This window comes from Nerophis ophidion, linkage group LG12, assembly GCF_033978795.1.
Source record: "Nerophis ophidion isolate RoL-2023_Sa linkage group LG12, RoL_Noph_v1.0, whole genome shotgun sequence".
In the NCBI taxonomy this organism is placed as follows: Eukaryota; Metazoa; Chordata; class Actinopteri; order Syngnathiformes; family Syngnathidae; genus Nerophis; species Nerophis ophidion.
Genome location: NC_084622.1, coordinates 26,883,065 through 26,906,380, shown reverse-complemented (window position 1 = coordinate 26,906,380; position 23,316 = coordinate 26,883,065). Strand labels below are relative to the sequence as shown.

Here is a 23,316-nt window from a genome sequence, read left to right as displayed (position 1 = left end):
AAGCATATTTCTTAATATTGTACAATAATTCATGAATCCAATTAGAATAAATAATATAATAATTTTTATATCAAAATATTAATTCTCTAATATCAAAATCTACCAATTGCAACCACAAATAAAGTGCATAGCAGACAGTGGTTCACAGGACTGCATCATAAAATGCATTGGTTGCATAGCATTGACAACCATTAAACAATTAACACAACCCAGAAACAAATCAGACAATTGTTGAGAGTGCTAACGTTTCATTCAGTTTACTATATTCAAAGAAACAGGCATATAAGCAGATGCTAACCGCTCCATTCAAAATGAATGTAGCGGCTAAGCTACACAGATGCAACTCACCAATTCCGCAGATAAATCACACTTAAACACCCTCGCACGACGACCCACGGCTTCAGTAGTTGGCTCCTGCAGTTCGACATTATTACATTTCAGTTAAAAGCTTAAGTTAGTAATTAGTGTCAAAACCGAGTCACATACCTGCAGCAACGTCCCTCTCGCTCTTCCTGGAAGCAGCCCACTACTGGAATTTATGCTTCCCGCAATAGGTCACGTGACCGCGTGACGTAATGACGCACGCAAAGACACGAAAATAAATAGGATATTTATGTAAAATGATATTTAAATAGAAAGATATTTAATTAGAAATAATATTCAATGAGGTTTTAAAAGGATATTTAAATGAGGATATTTATTGGGGTTTTGTCACCCAGGTTACATCCTCCCCCCTTTAGATCATGCAACTCCGGATGCATGCTAACCGTCGCAAATATCCGATTTTAAAAGGTGGTTTGCTGCATAGGTAGTGAACGCTTCACCATAGGCATCGACTAAACCCTGAAATAGCGTCTGAACAACAGAAATGAGAGGATTACCTAATGCCGCATATTGAAGGCGATATGGAGGTTTACGCTGACGACTAGGACGGCTGATCACAGGCGTGGTTTTAACGACAAGATCAGGCGAGTTCGCAGCTTCAGGTGGTGATTCTGCTGGACTGAGCAACGGCTCGGTTTGGCAGGGTGATGCCTCTGCTTGATCAAGGAGCTCTGGTTCATCCACAGGTGGGACTTCATCAAATAGACTGGTTGGTGGTGTTTCTACAGGCTCAGGTGGATTTTCACCAGGCTCTGGTTCCTCTTTTTCCATAAGTAAAGAAGCTTCAGTCTTAGCAGAGGACTCTCCATCGGCAGGTAAGTGCACAGTTTCTGAAACAGGATCAACAGGAATGAGTGAAGGCACAGGTGAGGAATACACAGCCCTGGGCAGCGGCTGAGTGCATTGTTCAGCGGAGGGTTCGACAGCGTCCGAACTCTGAAACTGAAAAGTGGTTGGCGGAATCAGAACTTGAGGTAGATTCCATTCCTCTTCCTCCAGGTCTTCAGATTGATCAATATTTACTGGCTTCTGGCTACGGGTTACAGGGCGGCGTGGTTGTGTAACTGGTAATGGGTGTGGACCACCACTGGCTGGCAGAAAGGAGCATGGGAGGAGTAGATCTCTGTGGAGCGTACGATTGGGTCCATCTACCCCGTTTTCAGGCCGAACTGTGTATACTGGCAGGTCCCCGGCACGCTTCACAACAATGTAAACATCATGCTCCCATTTGTCTTCAAGTTTGTGCTTTCCACGCAGCCTGACATTTCGCACAAGAACTCTATCTCCTTCCTCCAGACTCGACGGAGTGACTCTCTGATCAAAACGAGTTTTATTCCTTCCGCCAGATTTAACAGCATTCTTCGAAGCAATTTTACAACTTTCTTCAAGTCTGGACCGCAGGTTCTCGACATATTGGGAATGAGAGGTGGCTTGTCTTTCCCACACAGGTAAGCCAAAGGCCAGATCAACCGGTTGTCGCGGTCAACGGCCAAACATCAGTTCATATGGCGTAAAACCGGTGACATCGTTTCTCGTGTAGTTGTAAGCGTGCACTAACGGTTTAACGTGTTCCTTCCATTTTGCTTTTCTCTTGTTCTCAAGGGTCCCAAGCATGCTGAGTAGGGTCCGGTTGAACCTCTCGACTGGGTTTCCCCGAGGATGGTAAGGAGTTGTTCTGGTCTTTACAATCCCAGCGAGTTGGCACAGTTCTTTAATTAATTTAGACTCGAAGTCGGGTCCTTGATCTGTGTGGAGACGTTCAGGTATTCCATAGCAAACAATGAAGTTCTCCCATAAACACTTCGCCACTGTACTTGCCTTTTGGTTTGAGGTGGGTATGGCTATTGCAAACTTTGTGAAATGGTCGGTGAAAACCAGAATATCTTTAATATTGCTTTGATCAGGTTCAAGTGAGCAACTCCAACGGACGACTCGTTTTTATGTTAACGAGTGGTGCAGATCTTTCAGGAAGTGCCTTGCGTCTTACACAACGATTGCAGGTCTTGATCTTGTTCTCTACGTCAGCTGCCATACGAGGCCAGAAAAAACGGGTGCGTACGAGGTCCAAAGTCCGCTCAATGCCCAGATGACCCATGTCATCATGCAAACTGGTCAGTACTACGGACTTCAACTCCTCTGGTAACACCAGCTGAAAAGAGACTTGTTCTCGGTCATACCTCCTCCGGTACAAGATTTCCTCTTGTATTTCGAGACGATTCAGCTCCCGTAGCAACAGCGCAAGGTCCGGGAGTTCCCTCTTTGCTGTTGGGAGAACCTTTTCCCCAGTGTCCATCTGGTGAATGACCTCTCTGATAACTGGATCAGCCCGTTGCTTTTCCTTGAGGTCCAGATGTGACAGAGCGGGAACAACTGGAAGGCCATGATGGTCTTCACTGGCATAGCAGTCAGGGACTGCATTGGCTGACAGACTCAGAGACTCGACCAGGGTAATTTGACTTCCTGCGGAACTTCTAGACTGACTGGTGACAAGACAGCGGTGGCAGATGGCAGATACAATGTCTGGGTCAAGTTCTTCCACTTCACTATGTTCCACAACATGTTTTTCCTTGAATTTGTTGATCAGGTCCCAGTCTTTGTGTACTGACAGGTCAGCAGGCTGTTTGTGAGAGCGGCGTGATAGAGCGTCGGCGTCGAGGTTCTGCTTCCCGGCTCGATACTGCAGCTTGAAAGTGTAGGTGGACAGGGCAGCAAGCCATCTATGACTGGCAGCATCCAACTTTGCCGATGTTAACAGATAAGTGAGTGGGTTATTGTCAGTCACTACCACAAAGTTGGCTCCGTACAAGTAGTCATGAAACTTTTCACACACACTCCACTCCAGCGCAAGAAATTCCAACTTGTGTGACGGATACCTCGATTCGCTCGCTGACAGGCCCCGGCTGGCGTAAGCAATTACTCTCAGCTGGCTTTCCTGGTCTTGGTAAAGAGCCGCTCCAAGCCCTGTGGTGCTGGCGTCAGTATGCAAGATGTATGGGCTTTTTGGGTCGGCAAAGCCAAGGAGTGGGGAACTGGTCAACTTGTCAATGAGTGTTTCAAAAGCTTGCTGGCAGGTAGGCGTCCATCGCTCTCCGAAGGGTTGTTTTGTGTCTTGATACTTTGCTGGACTTGATCTTTTTCGGGACTTGGAGGTAGGTGTATAGCCCCGCGTCAAATCATTGAGTGGTTTGGCGATGATGGAATACCCTTTTATGAACCTCCGGTAATATCCAGCAAATCCCAGGAACGACTTAAGCTCCTTCAAAGTTCTTGGAATTGGCCATGTTTTTAAAGCAAGGATTTTGTCCGGATCGGTCTCAACTCCCTTCTCTGAAACTATATGTCCCAAATACTTGACAGACGTCTGGAAAAATTTACATTTCGCAGGAGAGAGCTTCAGACCATATTCCTTTACACGACGTAATACCCGCAGCAGCCTCCGCTCATGTTCTTCTAGTGAATCTGAAAATATGATCAGATCGTCGAGGAAAACCAGAACTTCCTTTAAATGGAGATCCCCATGCTTTTCTCCATTAACCGCTGAAATGTGGATGGAGCGTTTGTTACCCCTTGGGGCATTCGGTTGAACTCCCAAAATCCGATGGGCATCGCAAAAGCTGTCTTAGCTTTGTCTTCTTCTTTCATTTCTGAACCATTTTGATCCGGTCAAAGCGGAAAGAGACTCCTCCAGATTTGGCAAGGGGTAGGCGTCTTTAACCGTTTGAAGGTTCAGCTTCCTGTAGTCAATGCACAAGCGTATATCCCCGTTCTTCTTACGGACCACGACAATTGGTGACGAAAATGGCGAATCTGATTCACGAATGACACCAGCCTCCAGCAGGTCTCTGAGATGTTGTCGGACAGCCTCGATGTCATGAGGGTGAATAGGTCTGGCTCTGTGTTTGAACGGAGTTTCGTCATTCAGCTTTATGTGATGTTTTACCTTGTTTGTGCATCCAAAGTCCAGTTCACTGAGTGCGAAGACATCCGGGATCTGATGGAGTTTCTCTGTGATTCTTGCCTTCCACTCTGGTGGAATAGGTGATTCTCCAAAATTGAGATTCAATTTGATGTGAGGACTTTCAGAAGGTGAGAAGCTTGTTGACACGCTGTGCGACAAGATCTGTGGTGACACGGCAAGTTCTGCGATGGTGGAGAGAGGTGGAATGGTCACATCCTGGTCCGACTCGTTACTCAGGATGACAGGAATCTTCTTTTGGGATTGGCTTGGGAGCATAATCAAAGAATTTTTGACACACAGCCCACCTGGCAGTGGTGAGGTGGGATGCTCCACAAGCGTCCACTGACCGTGAGACAGCATGCTGGTGGAAGTAGAGCCATCGATGACGGTGGTGCGGCCAGCAGGGATGAGGACTGGCGACTTACTGGCTAACCTCACAACTCCGTCACAGCCTTGTTGTTGTTGCTGGTGGTGTATTTGCAGCAATTGGAGCACTGCTCTGTAGCCTTTTGCCGTCGGCTGGAAGTTGGAGAAGTCACTCCCCATATGCTGGTTGTATAACGGCTCCAGTGTATTCATGCCGATTAATACCTGGGACTGATGAGTTTCGACGTCAGGAACAACCAGTGCTAGCGTTGAGACGTCAAAATTAGCTCCCAGGAACTCTCTTGGAAAGGTGACCATCATCTCCACATATCCGAGATACGGAACAGCTTGTCCCGCGGCTCCTTCAACTTGCAGCAAGTCACGCAGGGGTTTCACTGGCTGGTCCGCAAAATGCTGGTTGTAGAATGAGACTGGGATCGTGGTTACTTGCGATCCGGTGTCCAACAAGCAGTTGAATTCTTCGCCAGCGATTTCGATGTTTGCTGTACAGCGGGATCCGACCAAGCCTTTAGGTAACCGGGATGAAACAGCAGTAGTGTTTTGCGTCATTTCTTGACATTTGACATGTTTCTTCTTTGGATTGGGACATTGTGGGTCCACAACAGTTCCAGTTTGCCCCACAACTGGAACTGACTCTAGTTTAAAGGTGGTCTTGATGAGGAGTTAAAACTTTGCCAGTCTTGTTGCTTTTCTGCGAACCGTTTCTTCTTGGCAGCGACTAATGCAGAGTTCGGAAGATTATCACAGTTTGTTTTTATGTGACCATCTTCACCACACCGATAGCAGTAACCAGGCTTGGGAACAGAAGACGGGTTCTTTGGTTGCTTGCCTACCCCTTGGCCCTTACCAGACACATTACCAGGCATGGGTTTGAAAGCAGCAGACTGACTGGATCTTGACCGGGCAGCAGTGAGTGTTGAGAGTTGCTTCTGGATGTCAGCCAGCTGTTTAGCGAGCTGCTGCGTGACGTTGGTGAGAGCAGCAATCTCTCCCCTTCCTGCATTGTCTGTGTTGGCATACTGCGCATGGTTTACAGCTCTGGAGCGTGAAGAGCCGAGATGTTGCTGCATGCGGATGGCTTTGGCTGCTTCACGATCTTCTTCAGTTCGCAGCAAGAGCAGAAATTCAGCAAACGTTGGGGGGTTCTTTTTCCTTGGTTTCAGTTGAAGTTCTGTTATTAGGGAGTTGTCCCAACAACCACGGCAAAATTGAGTCAGAAGATGTCTTTCAAAGTCTTTGTTCAGTACACCACCTCGTTTCACAGCCTGGTTCAGTGCTACCTGTAGACCTTGCAGATAATTAGACGTTTTTTCCCCAGCATCCTGGAACGTGTCCATAAACTTGGCGTATAGCTCATCACCATCCTGGACCATCCCGTATGCTGAGTCAAGTGTCTGTAGATACACAGCTGGAGGAGTATCCGGTTTCAGGTGTTTCACCATATCTGCAGCAGGTGGTAGTAAGCTATCAAAGATTTTGCGTGAGCGCTGTAGATCGGACACGGCAGGATCCCTTAGTAGAAGGTCTATCCCGGAACGCCATGTGTCGTAATCGGACTCTGTTGGAGATCTGGGTGATCTACCTGAGAAGGCCCTGAGACGCTGCGCTGACAGGTTCATAGCGCTATCGTCGTTCTTGACAATATGTTCGACCACATAACGAACTTCAGGTGGGTTGAGATTACCGTGCAACATGGCTTGCGAAGGAGGTATTGTGCTGGTTTGGGATGTAGGATCGGGCTGGACTCGTGGCGTATAATGCACGTGCTGGTTCGATGCGGCAAGATCAGCCGAATGCTTTTTACCATCTTCAGAAAGAGCCTCATCCTCAGTGGTGGTGTGGAGCTTGTTGACCTTCTGACCAAGCAAAGACATCACCCCACTTAGAATGACTGAAAAATCTTGGCCAGTCAGTTTTGCGACTTTTTCGAGCTCAGAGAGGTAATCATTGGTCTTTCGCTTCCCTACTTCGTCCGCGCAAACTGTAGCGAGGTCCAAAATTTCATAAGCCACTTTTTCCGTATCGCACACATACGTATATGGTAGAAGTGGACGTAACGCAACCAATGAGGTGCCTGAGTTGTACTCTACGACAATTGAACAATGAAAATCAGATTCAGGTTCGTCTATAAATTCTATTTCTGAAATAGACCCGTACTGCTTTAAAAATTCAACTACTTCGTCGTCAGTTTTAGTTTTTGTCGCGCCTTCAATCAAAACTGCATTTGGAATCTTAATGCCATGTTTCTCGAATATTTCCATTTTTCCAAGACAATAATATAAATACCACAACAAAAATTGTTCGGTTATTTTTCTCCACTCCTGGCTAGCTCGCCACAATATGTAGCCTGTATGTTACTTAAGTAAAGCACTGTACAAGTATTAAGTAAACAATGAATTATATAACTGGGCTAGATCAGAAGAAACTAAATTCAGCTCTAGGAATGGAGAGTAATGCAGACTGAACACAGGTTTTAAGTTTAAATGGTACCAAATTATATTAAAGAATTATAGGAAAAATAAACAACAACAAAAAGACATGTAAATTCGAATGGCCATTCACATTTTCAACATAAATTACAGAACGTTCAATATTTACAATGTGATACAGTACTTGATTCAGTCCTTTTTTTTACCAAGAAAGGTATAGGCGCAACACGACAGTTCATTAAACGACCTCGCAAAGTCCACGTTGTGGTGGCAGTGTCCAGAGGGGTTTTAGTGAAGGTAACGGGTAAATGTGAAAGTTCAGGGAGGACAGAAATGAACTTGTTGCGTTATGAAAAACCAAACGGAAAAAACAGAGCGGCTGCTGAGGAGCCTCCTACCCGCCCGGTTCGTTTGGGTGGATTCAGTTCGGTCGGTTCGGTTCCAGGCATAAAGCTTCAGACTCTAGTTCAGGCTCTAGCTCGCCATCCAACATGGCCTGTACAACAAGGGCAGGACCAGTCAATTTTCCAGTGCGCGCACACAAAATACATTCAGATACTAAATACTAAATAATACTACTGTATTCAAATAGCAAGCATATTTCTTAATATTGTACAATAATTCATGAATCCAATTAGAATAAATAATATAATAATTTTTATATCAAAATATTAATTCTCTAATATCAAAATCTACCAATTGCAACCACAAATAAAGTGCATAGCAGACAGTGGTTCACAGGACTGCATCATAAAATGCCTTGGTTGCATAGCATTGACAACCATTAAACAATTAACACAACCCAGAAACAAATCAGACAATTGTTGAGAGTGCTAACGTTTCATTCAGTTTACTATATTCAAAGAAACAGGCATATAAGCAGATGCTAACCGCTCCATTCAAAATGAATGTAGCGGCTAAGCTACACAGATGCAACTCACCAATTCCGCAGATAAATCACACTTAAACACCCTCGCACGACGACCCACGGCTTCAGTAGTTGGCTCCTGCAGTTCGACATTATTACATTTCAGTTAAAAGCTTAAGTTAGTAATTAGTGTCAAAACCGAGTCACATACCTGCAGCAACGTCCCTCTCGCTCTTCCTGGAAGCAGCCGACTACTGGAATTTATGCTTCCCGCAATAGGTCACGTGACCGCGTGAATCAATGACGCACGCAAAGACACGAAAATAAATAGGATATTTAAGTAAAATGATATTTAAATAGAAAGATATTTAATTAGAAATAATATTCAATGAGGTTTTAAAAGGATATTTAAATGAGGATATTTAATGGGGTTTTGTCACCCAGGTTATACAAAGGTGAGCCACGTAAATAAGACCGCCCACAAAATGGCGCATCCTGAAGCGTCTGAAATTTTTGTCACATTTTGACCAAAGAACCACCATTACATGTTATGCAGACCACAAGGAAATGTTTTAAATTTTGAAAAAAATCCTAATATGACGCCTTTAATGCGCCTTATAATCAGGTGCGCCTTTTCTATAAAAAAAAGACCCGAATAGACCCGCTCATCGGCAGAGCGCCTTACAGTTTAAAAACTGCTGGACTCCAGAAAGAGGTTCTGCTGCCTCAGTAGCAGAACCTCCAGGTTCTTCCCTCAGGCCATAAGACTCTTGACCTCATCATAATAATCCCCTGAATTCCCCCCAAAAATGGATTAACCCGCTAGAATATAGACAATATGACATACATCAGTAAACATGGAGGCATATGAAAAAGTGCAATATATTTACCTTTACAGTAAATCTATTTATTTATATCTGCACTTTATTGCTCTTTTAGCCTGCACTACAACGAGCTAGTGCAACAAAAGTTATTTCTTATCCATACTGTAAAGTTCAAATTTGAATGACAACAAAAGGAAGTGGTAACAGTTTAGTATGGGGAATACATTCACCATTAATTAGTTGCTTATTCAAGTACTAAGGACTTAATTTAGAGTTATTTGGACATTAGGGGAACATGTTAGGGTTAAGGTTACTAATAAGCAAAAATTCTGAGGTTATCGAAGGAAGACTCTTATTTAATGGCTTACTGGTTGTATAATTCTTATCGGCGGTCACTCGAAGGAGTATGACGATCCTCCTGGTAGGGGTGTATCCCTTTATGGAGGATGCCTGTGCGTGACTTTGTTTTACGTGGGGAGACTGGTGCACAGACAGTCACCACACAACCCTTGACAGAATCGGGTCAGGGTCCAGCGGCATGGAGTCCAAGACAACTGGGGACCCTTTTCTGCTGCAGCCTTCTCCCGTCTTCTCCGCAGTTGAGGTCTTCACTGTATCCCTGGCTAGGGGCCAGTCAGGTACTAGGCCTTTGCCAAGGGCCACCTAGGGTAACAGTAGTAAAGGGGTTATCCTCTTAGTGCCCCAAGACCTCATAGAGGAGCCTCCACTGCCAGATGCACTGTACCGTCCTGCCCAGGACAGATGTTTTTTGTATAATAAGGCCGTGCAGAATAAGGCATTAGTAAGTACTTAATAATGACTAATTAAGAGCAAAAATGTTACTAATTTGCATGTTAATACGCTACTAATTAATGCTGAATATGTACCCCATACTAAAGTGTTACAAAGGAAGTGTAAGTCTAACCCGGTGCGCCCTATGGTTCAGAAAATACGGTATATTAAATTATTGTTCATTTTCACCACAATTCAGCTCTAGGAGAGATTTAAAAGTGCATTCTAGTTTGGAATTGGCTGATATTTGTTTTTAAGATCTTCCTTCCCTGGACAAAGTGTTACTGTTCCCTGATGTTGCTCAAATTCTCTTAAAAAGCTATTTTTCTTTTTGATGCCCTCCTCTTCACTCTCACAAGATCCATAAGTGTCCTGTCACAGTGCAGCTGTTTTCGTTCTCTCCTCAAATGACTTCTCTTCTCTTTTTCCCCACCTGCACCACGCCTTTTTTTCCTGCTCGATTTCTCTCTTTCGCTTCTCTCTTTCCATCTCTGTATTTGATTTGTTTGTTTTCTGTGGAGCCAGTGAAGGAAAGCTGGTGGTCCTGTCTTTGGCCATCGGTGTGGCCGAGCAAGACGACTTTGCCAATATCCCTGACCTGCAAGAAACGGCACAGGCGGCCCCTGCAGCCAGTCAGGAGCCCCCCCTCGAGAAGAGGTACCAGATAATGTATGGGAGTGCTTGTGTGTGTAAGTCTGTGTGTGTGTGTGTGTGTGTTAGGGAGAGTGGCAAATGAAAGGATGTGATGGGTAAGATATCGAAGAACAAGCTTAGAGAGGGTTTCTGCAGCAAGGTAGAGGAGAGTAGTTTTGACTGATGGTGAGCCATATCACTTAAATGCTTTATGATAAACAATGTGATTGAAAAAACACTGGAGCTCGACGTTAAAAATAAAAAGAGCTGTTGGGAACACATTTCTGCAATTTTGAAAAACCTAAAAAGGCAATGTTCTGTGTGTGTTAGCTGTAAAAGCTATAATGAAGCCGTACATCACAGCATCCCAATCATATGCACCCCCATGCGACACTCTTATTTCCCCTCCACACATTTTGCCAAATCGAATAAAATTGTGTTTTATCAAGCCGATTAGCTTTTTTTTTTTTTTTTTTTATCTGGCGATGGTAATCATCCTTTGTATCACAATGACATTCTTCCATCCATTCCTTTTTTTGTGTGTTTGTCATTTTACTCTTGCCACCCCACTCCCACTATAGTTATCACATTCCCTTTGTATTTTCATGTTTTTTTTTTTTTTTTATTATTCTAGTTTCTTGTACTCCTGTCTTTTTTTCCTCGCCTCATGCTCATTATCTGCCTTCCATCACCCTCTGCTGCTCTCAGAGTCCCGTCTCTGTAGCTCCACCAATGGAACAGAGAGCCTTCTCATTATTCCACAACATGTTCGTCACTTACATAAATATTATGTTAAAAATAAACCTTTTCCTTGCCTGCCACCTTGCACACTAGCGGCCAAAAAAAATGCCACTCATCTATGAGGATCCATTACACTCATCTCCCAAAATAATTGCTTTTTGGAGGGGTATGAAGCATTTCATGAATTACAAATGACCACATCGGCTCTTTCTTGTGAAACAAACTGCTCAAAGCGCGCTGTGCTTGTGTGGTACACAACAGCTATGTGGCCTCAGGGGCAGAATTAACATTATGCTTTTGGCAGTTGCCAAAATGTCATGATAAAAACGATTAATTATTTTATTATTATTTACATTTTTTGTTTTAAAATTGTGCACTTAAAAATAAGGAAAAATATATACAGTTGTAGTCAAAAGTTTACATACACTTGTAAATAATAATGCCGTGGCTGTCTTGAGTTTCCAATCATTTCTACAACTCTTATTTTTTTTGTGATAGTGATTGGAACACATACTTGTCTGTCACAAAAAAAATCCGACCTTTCCTCCAGGTCTTATCTTTGTCCATGCGATGGAAAATGGAACAAAAATTGAGCTGTTTGGAGGATAAAAGGGGAGGCCTTTAATCCATACATATCCGATTTCCAGCCGGACCTGAGTGAGGACCCACAAAGTAGGCAGGCACGGAGCTATTTCTCAGCTTGTGTTTATTCCAGCCGGCACGTTAATACACTGACACACAACATCCGGAATCGCATCATGCATTGCTTCAAAACTACGGCAAGTAGTAATGTCAAAAAAAAGGATAGTGACAGAGAATAGAACGAGGATGCACAATTCAACCCTACACTCACTGCTTTCCTGCAAATTAAATGTAACAGATGCTTCCCATACCTATGCTCCTTCAAAGGCTTTGCTACTAGCTGCAAAGCATTGCACTTTCAAATACGACAATGTGTAGAGAGGAGTGTTATGTGTGTGTATATGTGTAAATAAATGAACACTGAAATTTAAGTATTTATTATATATATATATATATATATATACATATATATATATATATACATATATATATATATACATATACATATACATATACATATACATATACATATACATATATATATACATATACATATACATATATATATACATATATATATATATATATATATATATATATATATATATATATATATATATATATATATATATATATATATATATATATATATATATATATATATATATACAAACCCCGTTTCCATATGAGTTGGGAAATTGTGTTAGATGTAAATATAAACGGAATACAATAATTTGCAAATCTACAAAGACAAGATATTTGATGTTCAAACTCGTAAACTGTATTTTTTTTTTGCAAATAATAATTAACTTAGAATTTCATGGCTGCAGCACGTGCCAAAGTAGTTGGGAAAGGGCATGTTCACCACTGTTTTGCATCACCTTTTCTTTTAACAACACTCAATAAACGTTTGGGAACTGAGGAAACTAATTGTTGAAGCTTTGAAAGGGGAATTATTTCCCATTCTTGTTTGATGTAGAGCTTCAGTCGTTCAACAGTCCGGGGTCTCCGCTGTCGTATTTTACGCTTCACAACGTGCCATACATTTTCGATGGGAGACAGGTCTGGACTACAGGCGGGCCAGGAAAGTACCCACACTTTTTTTTACAAAGCCACGCTGTTGTACCACTTGCTCAATGTGGCAGGCCACATTCAGCAAGTGTCTAGCTGAAATAAGCAGGGGCGTCCATGAAAAAGACGGCGCTTAGATGGCAGCATATGTTGTTCCAAAACCTGTATGTACCTTTCAGCATTAATGGTGCCTTCACAGATGTATAAGTTACCCATGCCTTGGGCACTAATGCAGCCCCATACCATCACAGATGCTGGCTTTTGAACTTTGCGTCTTTAACAGTCTGGATGGTTCGCTTCCCCTTTGCTCCGGATGACACGATGTCGAATAGTTCCAAAAAAAATTTGAATTGTGAACTCCTCAGACTACAGAACACTTTTCCACTTTGCATCAGTCCATCTTAGATAAGCTCGGGCCCAGTGAAACCGGCGACGTTCCTGGATGTTGTTGATAAATAGCTTTCGCTTTGCGTAGTAGAGTTTTAACTTGCACTTACAGATGTAGCGACGAACTGTATTTAGTGACAGTGGTTTTCTAACATGTTCCTGAGCCCATGTGGTGATATCCTTTAGAGATCGATGTCGGTTTTTGATACAGTGCCGTCTGAGGGATCGAAGGTCACGGTCATTCAATGTTGATTTCCGGCCATGCCGCTTACGTGGAGTGATTTCTCCAGATTCTCTGAACCTTTTGATGATACCATGGACCGTAAATGTTGAAATCCTTAAATTTCTTACAATTGCACTTTATGAAACGTTGTTCTTAAACTGTTTGACTATTTGCCGACGCAGTTGTGAACAAAGGGGTGTACCACGCTCCATCCTATCATTTGAAAGACTGAGCATTTTTTGGGAAGCTGTTTTATACCCAATCATTGCACCCACCTGTTCCCAATTAGCCTGCACACCTGTGGGATGTTCCAAATAAAAGTTTGATGAGCATTCCTCAACTTTATCAGTATTTATTCTTTGTCATGTGTTGCTGGTATCAAATTCTAAAGTTAATGATTATTTGAAAAAAAAAAGAAAATGTTTTAATATGTTGTCTTTGTAGCATATTCAACTGAATATGGGTTGAAAATGATTTGCAAATCATTGTATTCCGTTTATATTTACATCTAACACAATTTCCCATCTAATATGGAAACGGGGTTTGTATATATATATATATAAAAAAAAAAAATATATATATATATATGGATATCTTTTAGTGAATTCTAGCTATAAATATACAGTGTACAAAACAGGTTATTTTCTGGCGCATTTAAAAATCAATACACCTAAAAAATCAAAGCATATCTTATGTGGCTACTGTCAACAATATGTAAGTACCCAAAATAAAGACTCGACATACAAAGAAATTCAATCGGAGCTGAAACATAGGAGGAAACGGGATTAAAACCCGATGCTAGCCGCCCATTGAATATACATGGGCACGGCTAGTAGCTACTATTAGCAAACAGATAGACTTACCAACCCGCCGTAATATCTTCACATCGACACACTCTCTCGTCGCAACTCGGCCCTGATGCAACTACAGTTTAACGATAGTTTACAACTAATTGTAAACTATACGTTTACAATTAGTTGTAAAATGTTGGACGGTCGTTTTTACGATATGCAGGCAAACGACAACTTTAAAACATACCAGCTTAGCTACGGCACCTGGCAGCCATCTTGGTAAAGACAATCACAGCCCATCCCTCACGAATGTTGGTGCGTGTGCACCAGCAGCAGACGGTACGGGGAAAAAAAAAACGTCCCCCTCACTGTGTCTGCGCACGGTAGCCATCTTTGAAATGGTTTTCCGCGCAGCGGTTCTTTGAAGGTTGATAAAATCAAAACCGTAGCAGTAATTAAAACTCTTTCATCAACTTTTAATCAGAAGGGTTCAATCTCTCTCCTGTGGTAGTTTGAAACCGACACGACAAACGCGCTCTGAGGAGATAATGTTTGAAAAAAGGTGACCGGTTTTTACAAAACATTTGTTTTGAAGTGGGAATTGCAAACTTCCTGTTGATTTTTGCTGGGGGTTGTCATTATATGAAATGTAGGTTTAAATGAGACCTACAAAGACGTTTTTGTTTCATGTCTCTACCACATTGCTACTGGAAGTTACAGGCAGTTTTGTCTGTTTTTTCTTCTTAGGGGCAGTTTTGTCTGTGTTTTATTCCTAGGGGGGGTTAGGGGTAGGGTTAGGGTTCGGGTTAGGGCACAATTTTGAGTTTTGGGGTAAGTTTTTTAATTAGATCGCACTTTTCGCCAGTCCTAATGTGTGTGTCCAGTTTGGTGAGTTTTGAAGCATGTTAAGGGGGTCAAATTACAGCTCAAAAAGTCAAAGGTGACCGGTTTTTACAAAACATTTGTTTTGAAGGGGGAATTGCAAACTTCCTTTGGATTTTTTGCTGAGGGTTGTCAATATATACAATGTAGGTCTAAGTGAGACATACATAGAAGTTTTTCTTTCATGTCTTTACAACATTCCTACTGGAAGTTACAGGCATTTTTGTCTGTGTTTTCTTCCTTGGGGCAGTTTTGTCTGTGTTTTAATCCTAGAGGGCGCTAGAGCGCAATTTTTTAATTTGGGGCTAGGTTTTTTGGTTAAATATCAATGTTCGCCAGTCCTGATATGTGTGTCGAATTTGGTTAGTTTTGATGCATGTTAAGGGGGTCAGATTACAGCTCAAAGCTGCGGGAATATAAATAAAGAAAGAAATAATAAAACGCTAGACATTCAATAGGGTCCTCTGTCCCAAAGGGACATTCGGTCCCTAAAAATATTTTTATCCTTAATTATGATTATCATTTCTGGTTATGCTAGGCCGGCAGAGAAGGCCTTGCTGGCTCTGAAGGCATACCACCGATACAAACTGTTTATTCAATTGTTTAGATGGGTTTTTAAAAATATGAAGCAATATTACCCAAGTGGAGCAGAGAAGGTGAGATTAAAACTGTTTTTATTAAAACTACCCAAGGTGTCAACATTTTTGGTTTACGATATATTTTTGGCCTCAGATCTGATAATTACACAATATATAAATTATAAAACCAAAAAGGTTTTATTGCACATAACTTAAGTAAACACAATACTATGCTTGTATACAGTTTATTCTATAGAATTTAAAACATGCTAACATTGTTGTAAATCAGATGATGTATTGAAGGTGACTAAACACATTTTTTTTAACAAAAAGTTGCTTGTGCGCCATAACTTTACAAAATCAAAAATTACAATTTGCTCCCATTTCAATTTTTGGGTTTTGCATCCAGAAACTTACAACATAGGTTTGTAACAGTAACAAAAACATATTTAGAAAAATATCAATCTAACAACAAAATCCAAAACCAGTGAAGTTGTGGAAATCGTAATCGTAAACACAAATCTTTTTCAATTTATATTCAATTGCATAAACTGTAAAGACAAAATATTTAATGTTCAAACCGGGAAACTTATTTTTATTTTGCAAATAATCATTAACTCAGAATTTAATGGCAGCGACACATTGCAAAAAAGTTGGCACAGGGCAATTTTTACCACAGTGTTACATGGCCTTTCCTTTTAACAAAACTCAGTAAACGTTTGGGAAGTGAGGAGACCAATTTTTAAAGATTTTCAGGAGGATATCTTTTCCATTTCTGCTTGATGTACAGCTCAAGTTGTTCAACAGTCCGGGGTCTCCGTTGTATTTTAGGCTACATATTTTCAAATGGGAGACAGGTCTTTACTACAGGCAGGCCAGTCTAGTACCCACACTCGCTGTTGTAACACGTAGCTTGGCATTGTCTTACTGAAATAAGCAGGGGCGTCCATTAAAAAGACATTGCTTGGATGGCAACATATGTTGCTCCAAAACCTGTATGTACCTTTCAGCATTAATGGTGCCTTCACAGATGCGTAAGTTACCCATGCCTTGGGCACTAATACACCCCCATGCCATCACGGATGGTGGTTTTAGAAATTTGCGCCTAGAACGATACAGATGGTTCTCATCTTCTTTGGTCCGGACATCTTTGGCTTTGAATAGCAGAGTTTTAGCTTGCACTTACATAATGTAGCAACCAACTATAATTACTGACAGTGGTTTTCTGAAGTGTTCCTGAGCCCATATGGTGATATCCTTTACACACTGTCGCTTTTTGATGCAGTTCCGCCTGAGGGCTCAAAAGGTCCGTAATATCATCACCTACTTGCAGAGATTTTTCCAGATTCTCTCAACCTTTTGATGATATTTGTTACATATTTGACCCATGGCTGCGATTGTCGTGAAGCAGGAAACAAGCAGGAGTAGCTTGGAGGTGAGACAACGTCTTTTAATATATATATATATATATATATATATATATATATATATATATATATATATATATATATATATAAAGCAGAATCAAACATAAAAACTGAGGACGCTAACAAGCGTGGAGCTAAACAAAACCAAAATGTCACCAAGGGTGAAAAAACGAGGAAAGTAAGACTACAAAGAACACTCGAGAGAGGAGAGAAAACAGGAGAAACGTAAATGTTGCCTATAGCAAACATTGACCCAGCAACTAATGCTGGGTGACAGGAAACAATAAAGGGGAGTGATTATGTAATGGACCAGAGTGGTAAAAATATTAAAATCTAATACAGTTGTTGCTTAAAACCAATAAAAATTATTCATATAAATTTCAAGAACCCAATGTAGTGAGAACAGCTGTCCAAAATAAGGAGAGATGATTAACCGGTTCACAATATATTAAAATACAATAAAAACAGTCACGTTGTTGATGCTAAAATACCAGATGGTACAAAGGTGATGGGCGAGGGGCCAACAGGCGTGTGGGTATCTTGGCTTCGCCCCTTCCACGGCGTCCTCCTGCACAAAAATTAAAAAGGGAGGCAGGCCACGGAGATAAAATCAACAAAAACTGCGACGCTATCCGGGCTGACGTCACACTTACACACAAGGCAGGGTTTCCCCTGCCTTTGCTGTAGTTCCCCGTCAAAGTGTTGGGGCACGCCCACTCTCCTCGCCAGTCTCGGTCACTAGCGGGACCTACGTGGCCCCACCCGTCCCGCTCCGCCTCTTGGTCACTATCGGGGGTCACCGCAGGTCTCCGGGTCCAAATCGCCCCGTCCACAAGAACTACACAGCCAGCTACGACGCACGAGCCCGCAAAGCCACAGCCAAAGGCAGTCAGATGTCTCCACAGCTCCACAACACACGGGACTTACGTTGGAGGCAGAGTTTCCTCTGCCCCTGCGTGTTGTGTGTTCCTCGGGGTTCGCTCCGGTAGCCTGCGGGATGTGCTGTGTCGTCCGGGGGTTCCTTCCCCGCCTGCGTGCGTTCGCTCGGTCGCTCTTGGCGAAGCCTGCCGAATCCTTCCGTCCCCTCTCTCCTGCTGCCAAAACCTGCCGTTTCCCTCCATCAACCCTCTGTCCTCCAATCTCTTGCTGCTCCTTTTAAATGTGCAGTCCTAATGCTCCACAGGTGTATCCAATTTCCCGTGCCGTTGAATTGTGCACTTTTGTTGTTAGGGGCAACCAGCTAAAAGGGGCAATGTCTTAAAACACCAGCAAGCAAGTCCACAAGGAATAAAAACATGCAATCAAAAATACAATCAACTTCTAAAATGTAAAAATGTGCAATCCAAAATACAATCAACTTCTAAAATATAAAAACATGCAAATAAAACTATAATCAAATCCTAAAATATAAAAACATGCAATTTAAAATCCACAGCAACAAAACACCACAAAACTTGCATGGCAATGGAAAAAAAAAAAAAAATCCCCCACTTGTGTCCCATCACAATTAACTAAAACATCTGGTGGGAACACTAATTGCTTAACACAGACAGGTGAGGAGAATCAGTGCACATGGAAACCGAGAGTAAACAGGAAAAGAGGGTGCAACCAGGAAACACACGAACATAGAACAAACTACCAAACATTGATCATGCCATTACCCGGGTAATGGATCATGACAATATTACGGACCGTAAATGGTGAAATCCCTCAATTATTTTCAATAACTTGTTGAGAAATGTTGTCCTTAAACTGTTCGACAATTTGCTTATGCATTTGTTCACAAAGTGGTGACCCTCGCCCCATCCTTGTTTGTGAATGACTGAGCATTTCATGGAAGCTGCTTTTATACCCAATCATGGCACCCACCTGTTCCCAAATAGCCTGTTCACCTGTGGGACGTTCCAAATAAGTGTTTGATGAGCATTCCTCCACTTTCTCAGTCTTTTTTGCCACTTGGGACAGCTTTTTTGAAACATGTTGCAGGTGTCAAATTCAAAGTGAGGTAATATTTGCAAAAAATAAAGTTTCTCAGTTTGAACGTTAAGTATCTTGTCTTTGCAGTCTGTTCAATATATGAATATAGGTTGAAAAGGATTTGCAAATCATTGTATTTTGTTTTTATTTACGATTTACACAACGTGACAACTTCACTGGTTTTTGGTTTTGTAGGTATCCATAGCATCGACTTGTATCGCTTTACATTAAATAATTTTTCCACCACGGTGGTGAAGATTAGTACTTCTTTGGCACCGTGGATAATTCACGAGACACTTTTTTCAAGTCAACAACAGTCTTGACTCTCGTTCAAACATGGCCACTCTAAAAAGCTACTTTTTCCCACCTGTCAAACACTTCAGGCCTTCAGAATAGTAGCACTACACGTCACATCTAACTTTGCAAAGAAATGTATGATATTTAAAACATGGCTTTCACTATATTAAATGTTGGTTAATGTTCCTGTCATTTACAGTAAAAGTGTTGTGGTCGGTGGTACTTGTGTAGCTTTATTGTGAAGCTCACATGGTAGTTTCTATCCATCCATCCATTTCTACCGCTTATTCCCTTTCGGGGTCGCGGGGGGCGCTGGCGCCTATCTCAGCTACAATCGGGCGGAAGGCGGGGTACACCCTGGTCTACTGACACAGTAAATTAACATGTTATATTTCTAGAGCCCCAAATGACTAGGTTTTACTTGGACCCCAAATGACTAAATGCGCAGCTGTTTGGGGTTCTCATTTGTACTACTCCAGATCACGTTTGATTTTAGTATCATTCTCTTACTAACTTCTCTTTTTATTCGGGGACAAATTGTATACAAATTGGATATTAATGATGTCTACCCCTTTAGGACTACTCTTTCTAGACATATAAAGTATGTATTTACATCATTAAAAATAAGTTCGATAAGTTATACATACAAACTTTGTGCTATGCAAATATAAAACACGTAAGCTTTTAGTTAATTATTGTTTTGGGTATTTTTTGTTGGTAATCTTCATTATTTACTTCAAGTTATTACAGTATGTCTCTATATACATATTTATCTTATTTAAAAAAAATACATTTTGGCCAAAGGGGGGCGTTTTTTAATTTCTTACACACACTTGTTATTACATATGTTGACCAGAGGGGGCACACTTTTAAAACCAACACACAGTCAATTTTGAAAAATCCCTCCTTTTATTGACCACCCTCGTTTTGATAGGTTTCACCACCATGGACGCTAATGAGATCTGTATTTTTTGTTTTCTGTAGTGTGCTTAAGGCCGATGACAAACGAGTCACGGACCACAGATGGCCCCTGTGCCGCACTTTGGGCAACACAGCTGTAGAAGCTAACTGTTAATGGCCACTATAGTCTTAGTACCGTAGTGTATTTATTCATCCTATGGTCACATATGGGACGCAGATTGTCTTACGTCAGCACCGGAAGTCGTAAAATGGCGGGTTTTTTCGGGGATGAATAGGGAAGTGCTTTAGCTGCCGTCTTGTTTTATCATATATTACTGCCTTTTCATCAATGTTTGCTTTTGTATGCACATTAAATCAATGAAAAAATTCTGACTTTGGAGCAATGTTCACACACTCTTAAGTCAAGGTTAAAGTACCCATGATTGTCACACACACACTAGGTGTGGTGAAATTATTCTCTGCATTTGACCCATCACCCTTGATCACCCCTTGGGAGGTGAGGGGAGCAGTGAGCAGCAGCGGTGGCCGCGCCCGGAAATGTAGTATTTGGCTCTCTATTAGATGCAATGGTTTTCCATATTGGGACCATGATTTCGGTCCTAACGTGTTCACCCGTCCTCATATGGAAAGTACTTTTCCCTGTTGATGTCTCAAGAAGGGTAGAAATTCAATAATGCGCGCACACACACACACACACACACACACACACACACACACACACACACACACACACACACACACACACACACACACACCTTAAAATGGCATAGTAGGGTAAGAACATTTAGATTATTTCTAACAGCAATTATTCCTCACCAGTGTTTCTTTCATTATAATGAGACATGTGTCAAACTAGAGCACCATTACAAGACCGAAAGCTGCTTTATAATCCCTGGCCAGAGTTTTGCTACTTAAAACCGCTTCCAAACATAGCTATAGATGTTTCTCCCACAAAGGGTAACCATAAAAAATGGTTTTTAAACCATACAAACTGTACTTTGTGGAATAATATGTCTTTTATTATCATCAAAACTACCTCAATTGCCCAGGATTAGTATAAAATTCAACTGCCCTTTCCTGCCATTTTCTGCCTATTATGTCTGGCTTGTCCATCTTTTGTGCTCACCTGGAAACCTCCTTTAATGACTTGTGAAATCTACTAATATGCACAACAACAGGCAGGCGCTGCAAGGCTGCTCGGTCCAGCACACAGCCACGACTGCTCACCTCCATTAACCGGGACGGAGTTCTTTGTGTTATTTTTATAGATTAACCTGGGGTTCATGTAATTTCTTGGAAATAGAATAAAAACGTATTGTAGAATTGAGATTATAATTAAAGACTTGAAGACCGTAACCTTTTCGGCGAGCATTTATAGGCACTCCACCTGTGCTGTCAACTAATTTCACTTGAGCCACCTATTGTTTTGGTCTGTTGACAAATTGCAGGCTAAAGTGTACAGTGAGTGATTTAGTCACACTTTAATTGGATGCTAAATATAGAGGCTCAAACACAACCCATGGTGTGTAAGCACTACTCAGTGAGTTTTGTAGGAGTTTATGATTGATTCCCTGTAGCATGTTAGTAATGACTTCACAGATGTCCTACAATGATCAAATCTACAGTACATTATCGAGATTTTTACATATTGCCTATGATCATCCGGAAACAGCCTAAACCTGAGAATAAGGTTTGTTTTTTCTTCATTTCACTTTCTTTAAAACATCTCATAACGTTCTCTGTATTGACATATTTCTGTGGCCATCTTGACTCAATGTCAAGCGATTAGAAACAATTTACGATTAATTAATTATGGTCTGTAAATGATTAATCTAATTGCTCTCTTCTTTAATCTTACCTAAAAATGCTGAGTAAAGCCCTCAACTTGAGGTATTTTTATTTAAATTCATTACATTCTTATCAGGATATATAAAACAAGTCATTTATTGTTTGACTTAGACCAGGGGTCGGCAACCTTTACCACTCAAAGAGCCATTTTGACCTGTTTCACAAAATGAAGAAAACAATGTGAGCCACAAGACTCTTTTGAAATTTAAAATGAAAGAACACTGCATACAGAGTTTTTTTTTACTTTGTGCTGTGTATAAACCAGTGATCTCAGCAGAGGTGGGTAGAGTAGCCAGAAATTGTACTCAAGTAAGAGTACCGTTACTTTCGAGATTTATTACTCAAGTAAAAGTAAGGAGTAGTCACCCAAATATTTACTTGAGTAAAAGTAAAAAGTATGTTGTGAAAAAACTACTCAAGTACTGAGTAACTGATGAGTAACCTGATTACGGCAACAAATAATGCACAAAAACATAAAAATAGCAATGAGCAAATTCAGAGCCAGGAATATCTCTTAAGCAACTAAAACAATAATATATATTAAATAATAGTACATTAAAATGAAATAAAAAAAATGGCACATTGAGCCACAATAACTTAACAGCACCATAGCCTCAGTAGGCATTCATTGATTTGATTGATTGATTAAAACTTGTATTAGTAGATTGTACGGTACAGTACATATTCCGTACAATTGACCACTAAATGGTAACACCCCAATACGTTTTTTTAACGTTTATCAATTACTTAGTAAATGACCAAGTCGAGGTGATCTACCTCATATATACATATACATATACACACATATGTATATATATATATATATATATATATATATATATATATATATATATATATATATATATATATATATATATATATATATATATATATATATATATATATATATATAATATATATATATATATATATATAGATATACACATACATACATTTATATATACAGCATATAATTTATATTTATTTATTTTGCCGTTTTTGTTCACATGTAGGTGTTTTAATGAATATACATGCATGTTTAACATATAGATTCCTATCTTTCATGAAGACAAGAATATAAATTGGTGTATTACCTGATTCTGATGACTTGCAATGATTGGACTTAGACGTCCACGTTTTCAAATGGAGGAGAAAAAGTTCCTCTTTTCTGTCTAATACCACATGAAAGTCGTTGGTTTTTGGCATGTAATTTGTCCAGCTTCCATATTCGTTTTTATACACTTTACAAGAAATACATTGGCGGCAAACTCCGTAGTTTGCTAGCTTGTTTGCGCTGGCTTTCGGAGACTCTTATT

The 23,316-nt window shown here is 40.9% G+C and overlaps 1 protein-coding gene and 1 long non-coding RNA gene across 2 annotated transcripts in view; one reads left to right on the top strand and one right to left on the bottom strand.

Annotated features, from left to right (window-relative positions):
• Positions 1-23,316, top strand: part of LOC133563201 (uncharacterized) — a 113,922-nt gene that overhangs the window by 29,948 nt on the left and 60,658 nt on the right. Inside the window, exon 2 of the mRNA XM_061917193.1 lies at positions 10,168-10,299. Coding sequence (XP_061773177.1) covers positions 10,168-10,299 — 132 coding nt within the window. The remainder of the gene's footprint in view (positions 1-10,167; positions 10,300-23,316) is intronic.
• LOC133563203 (uncharacterized) lies at positions 17,387-18,401 on the bottom strand. The gene is made up of 2 exons (XR_009809018.1): positions 17,611-18,401; positions 17,387-17,525 (listed from the first exon to the last, which is right to left on the bottom strand). It is a non-coding gene; the product is annotated as an uncharacterized LOC133563203 (long non-coding RNA).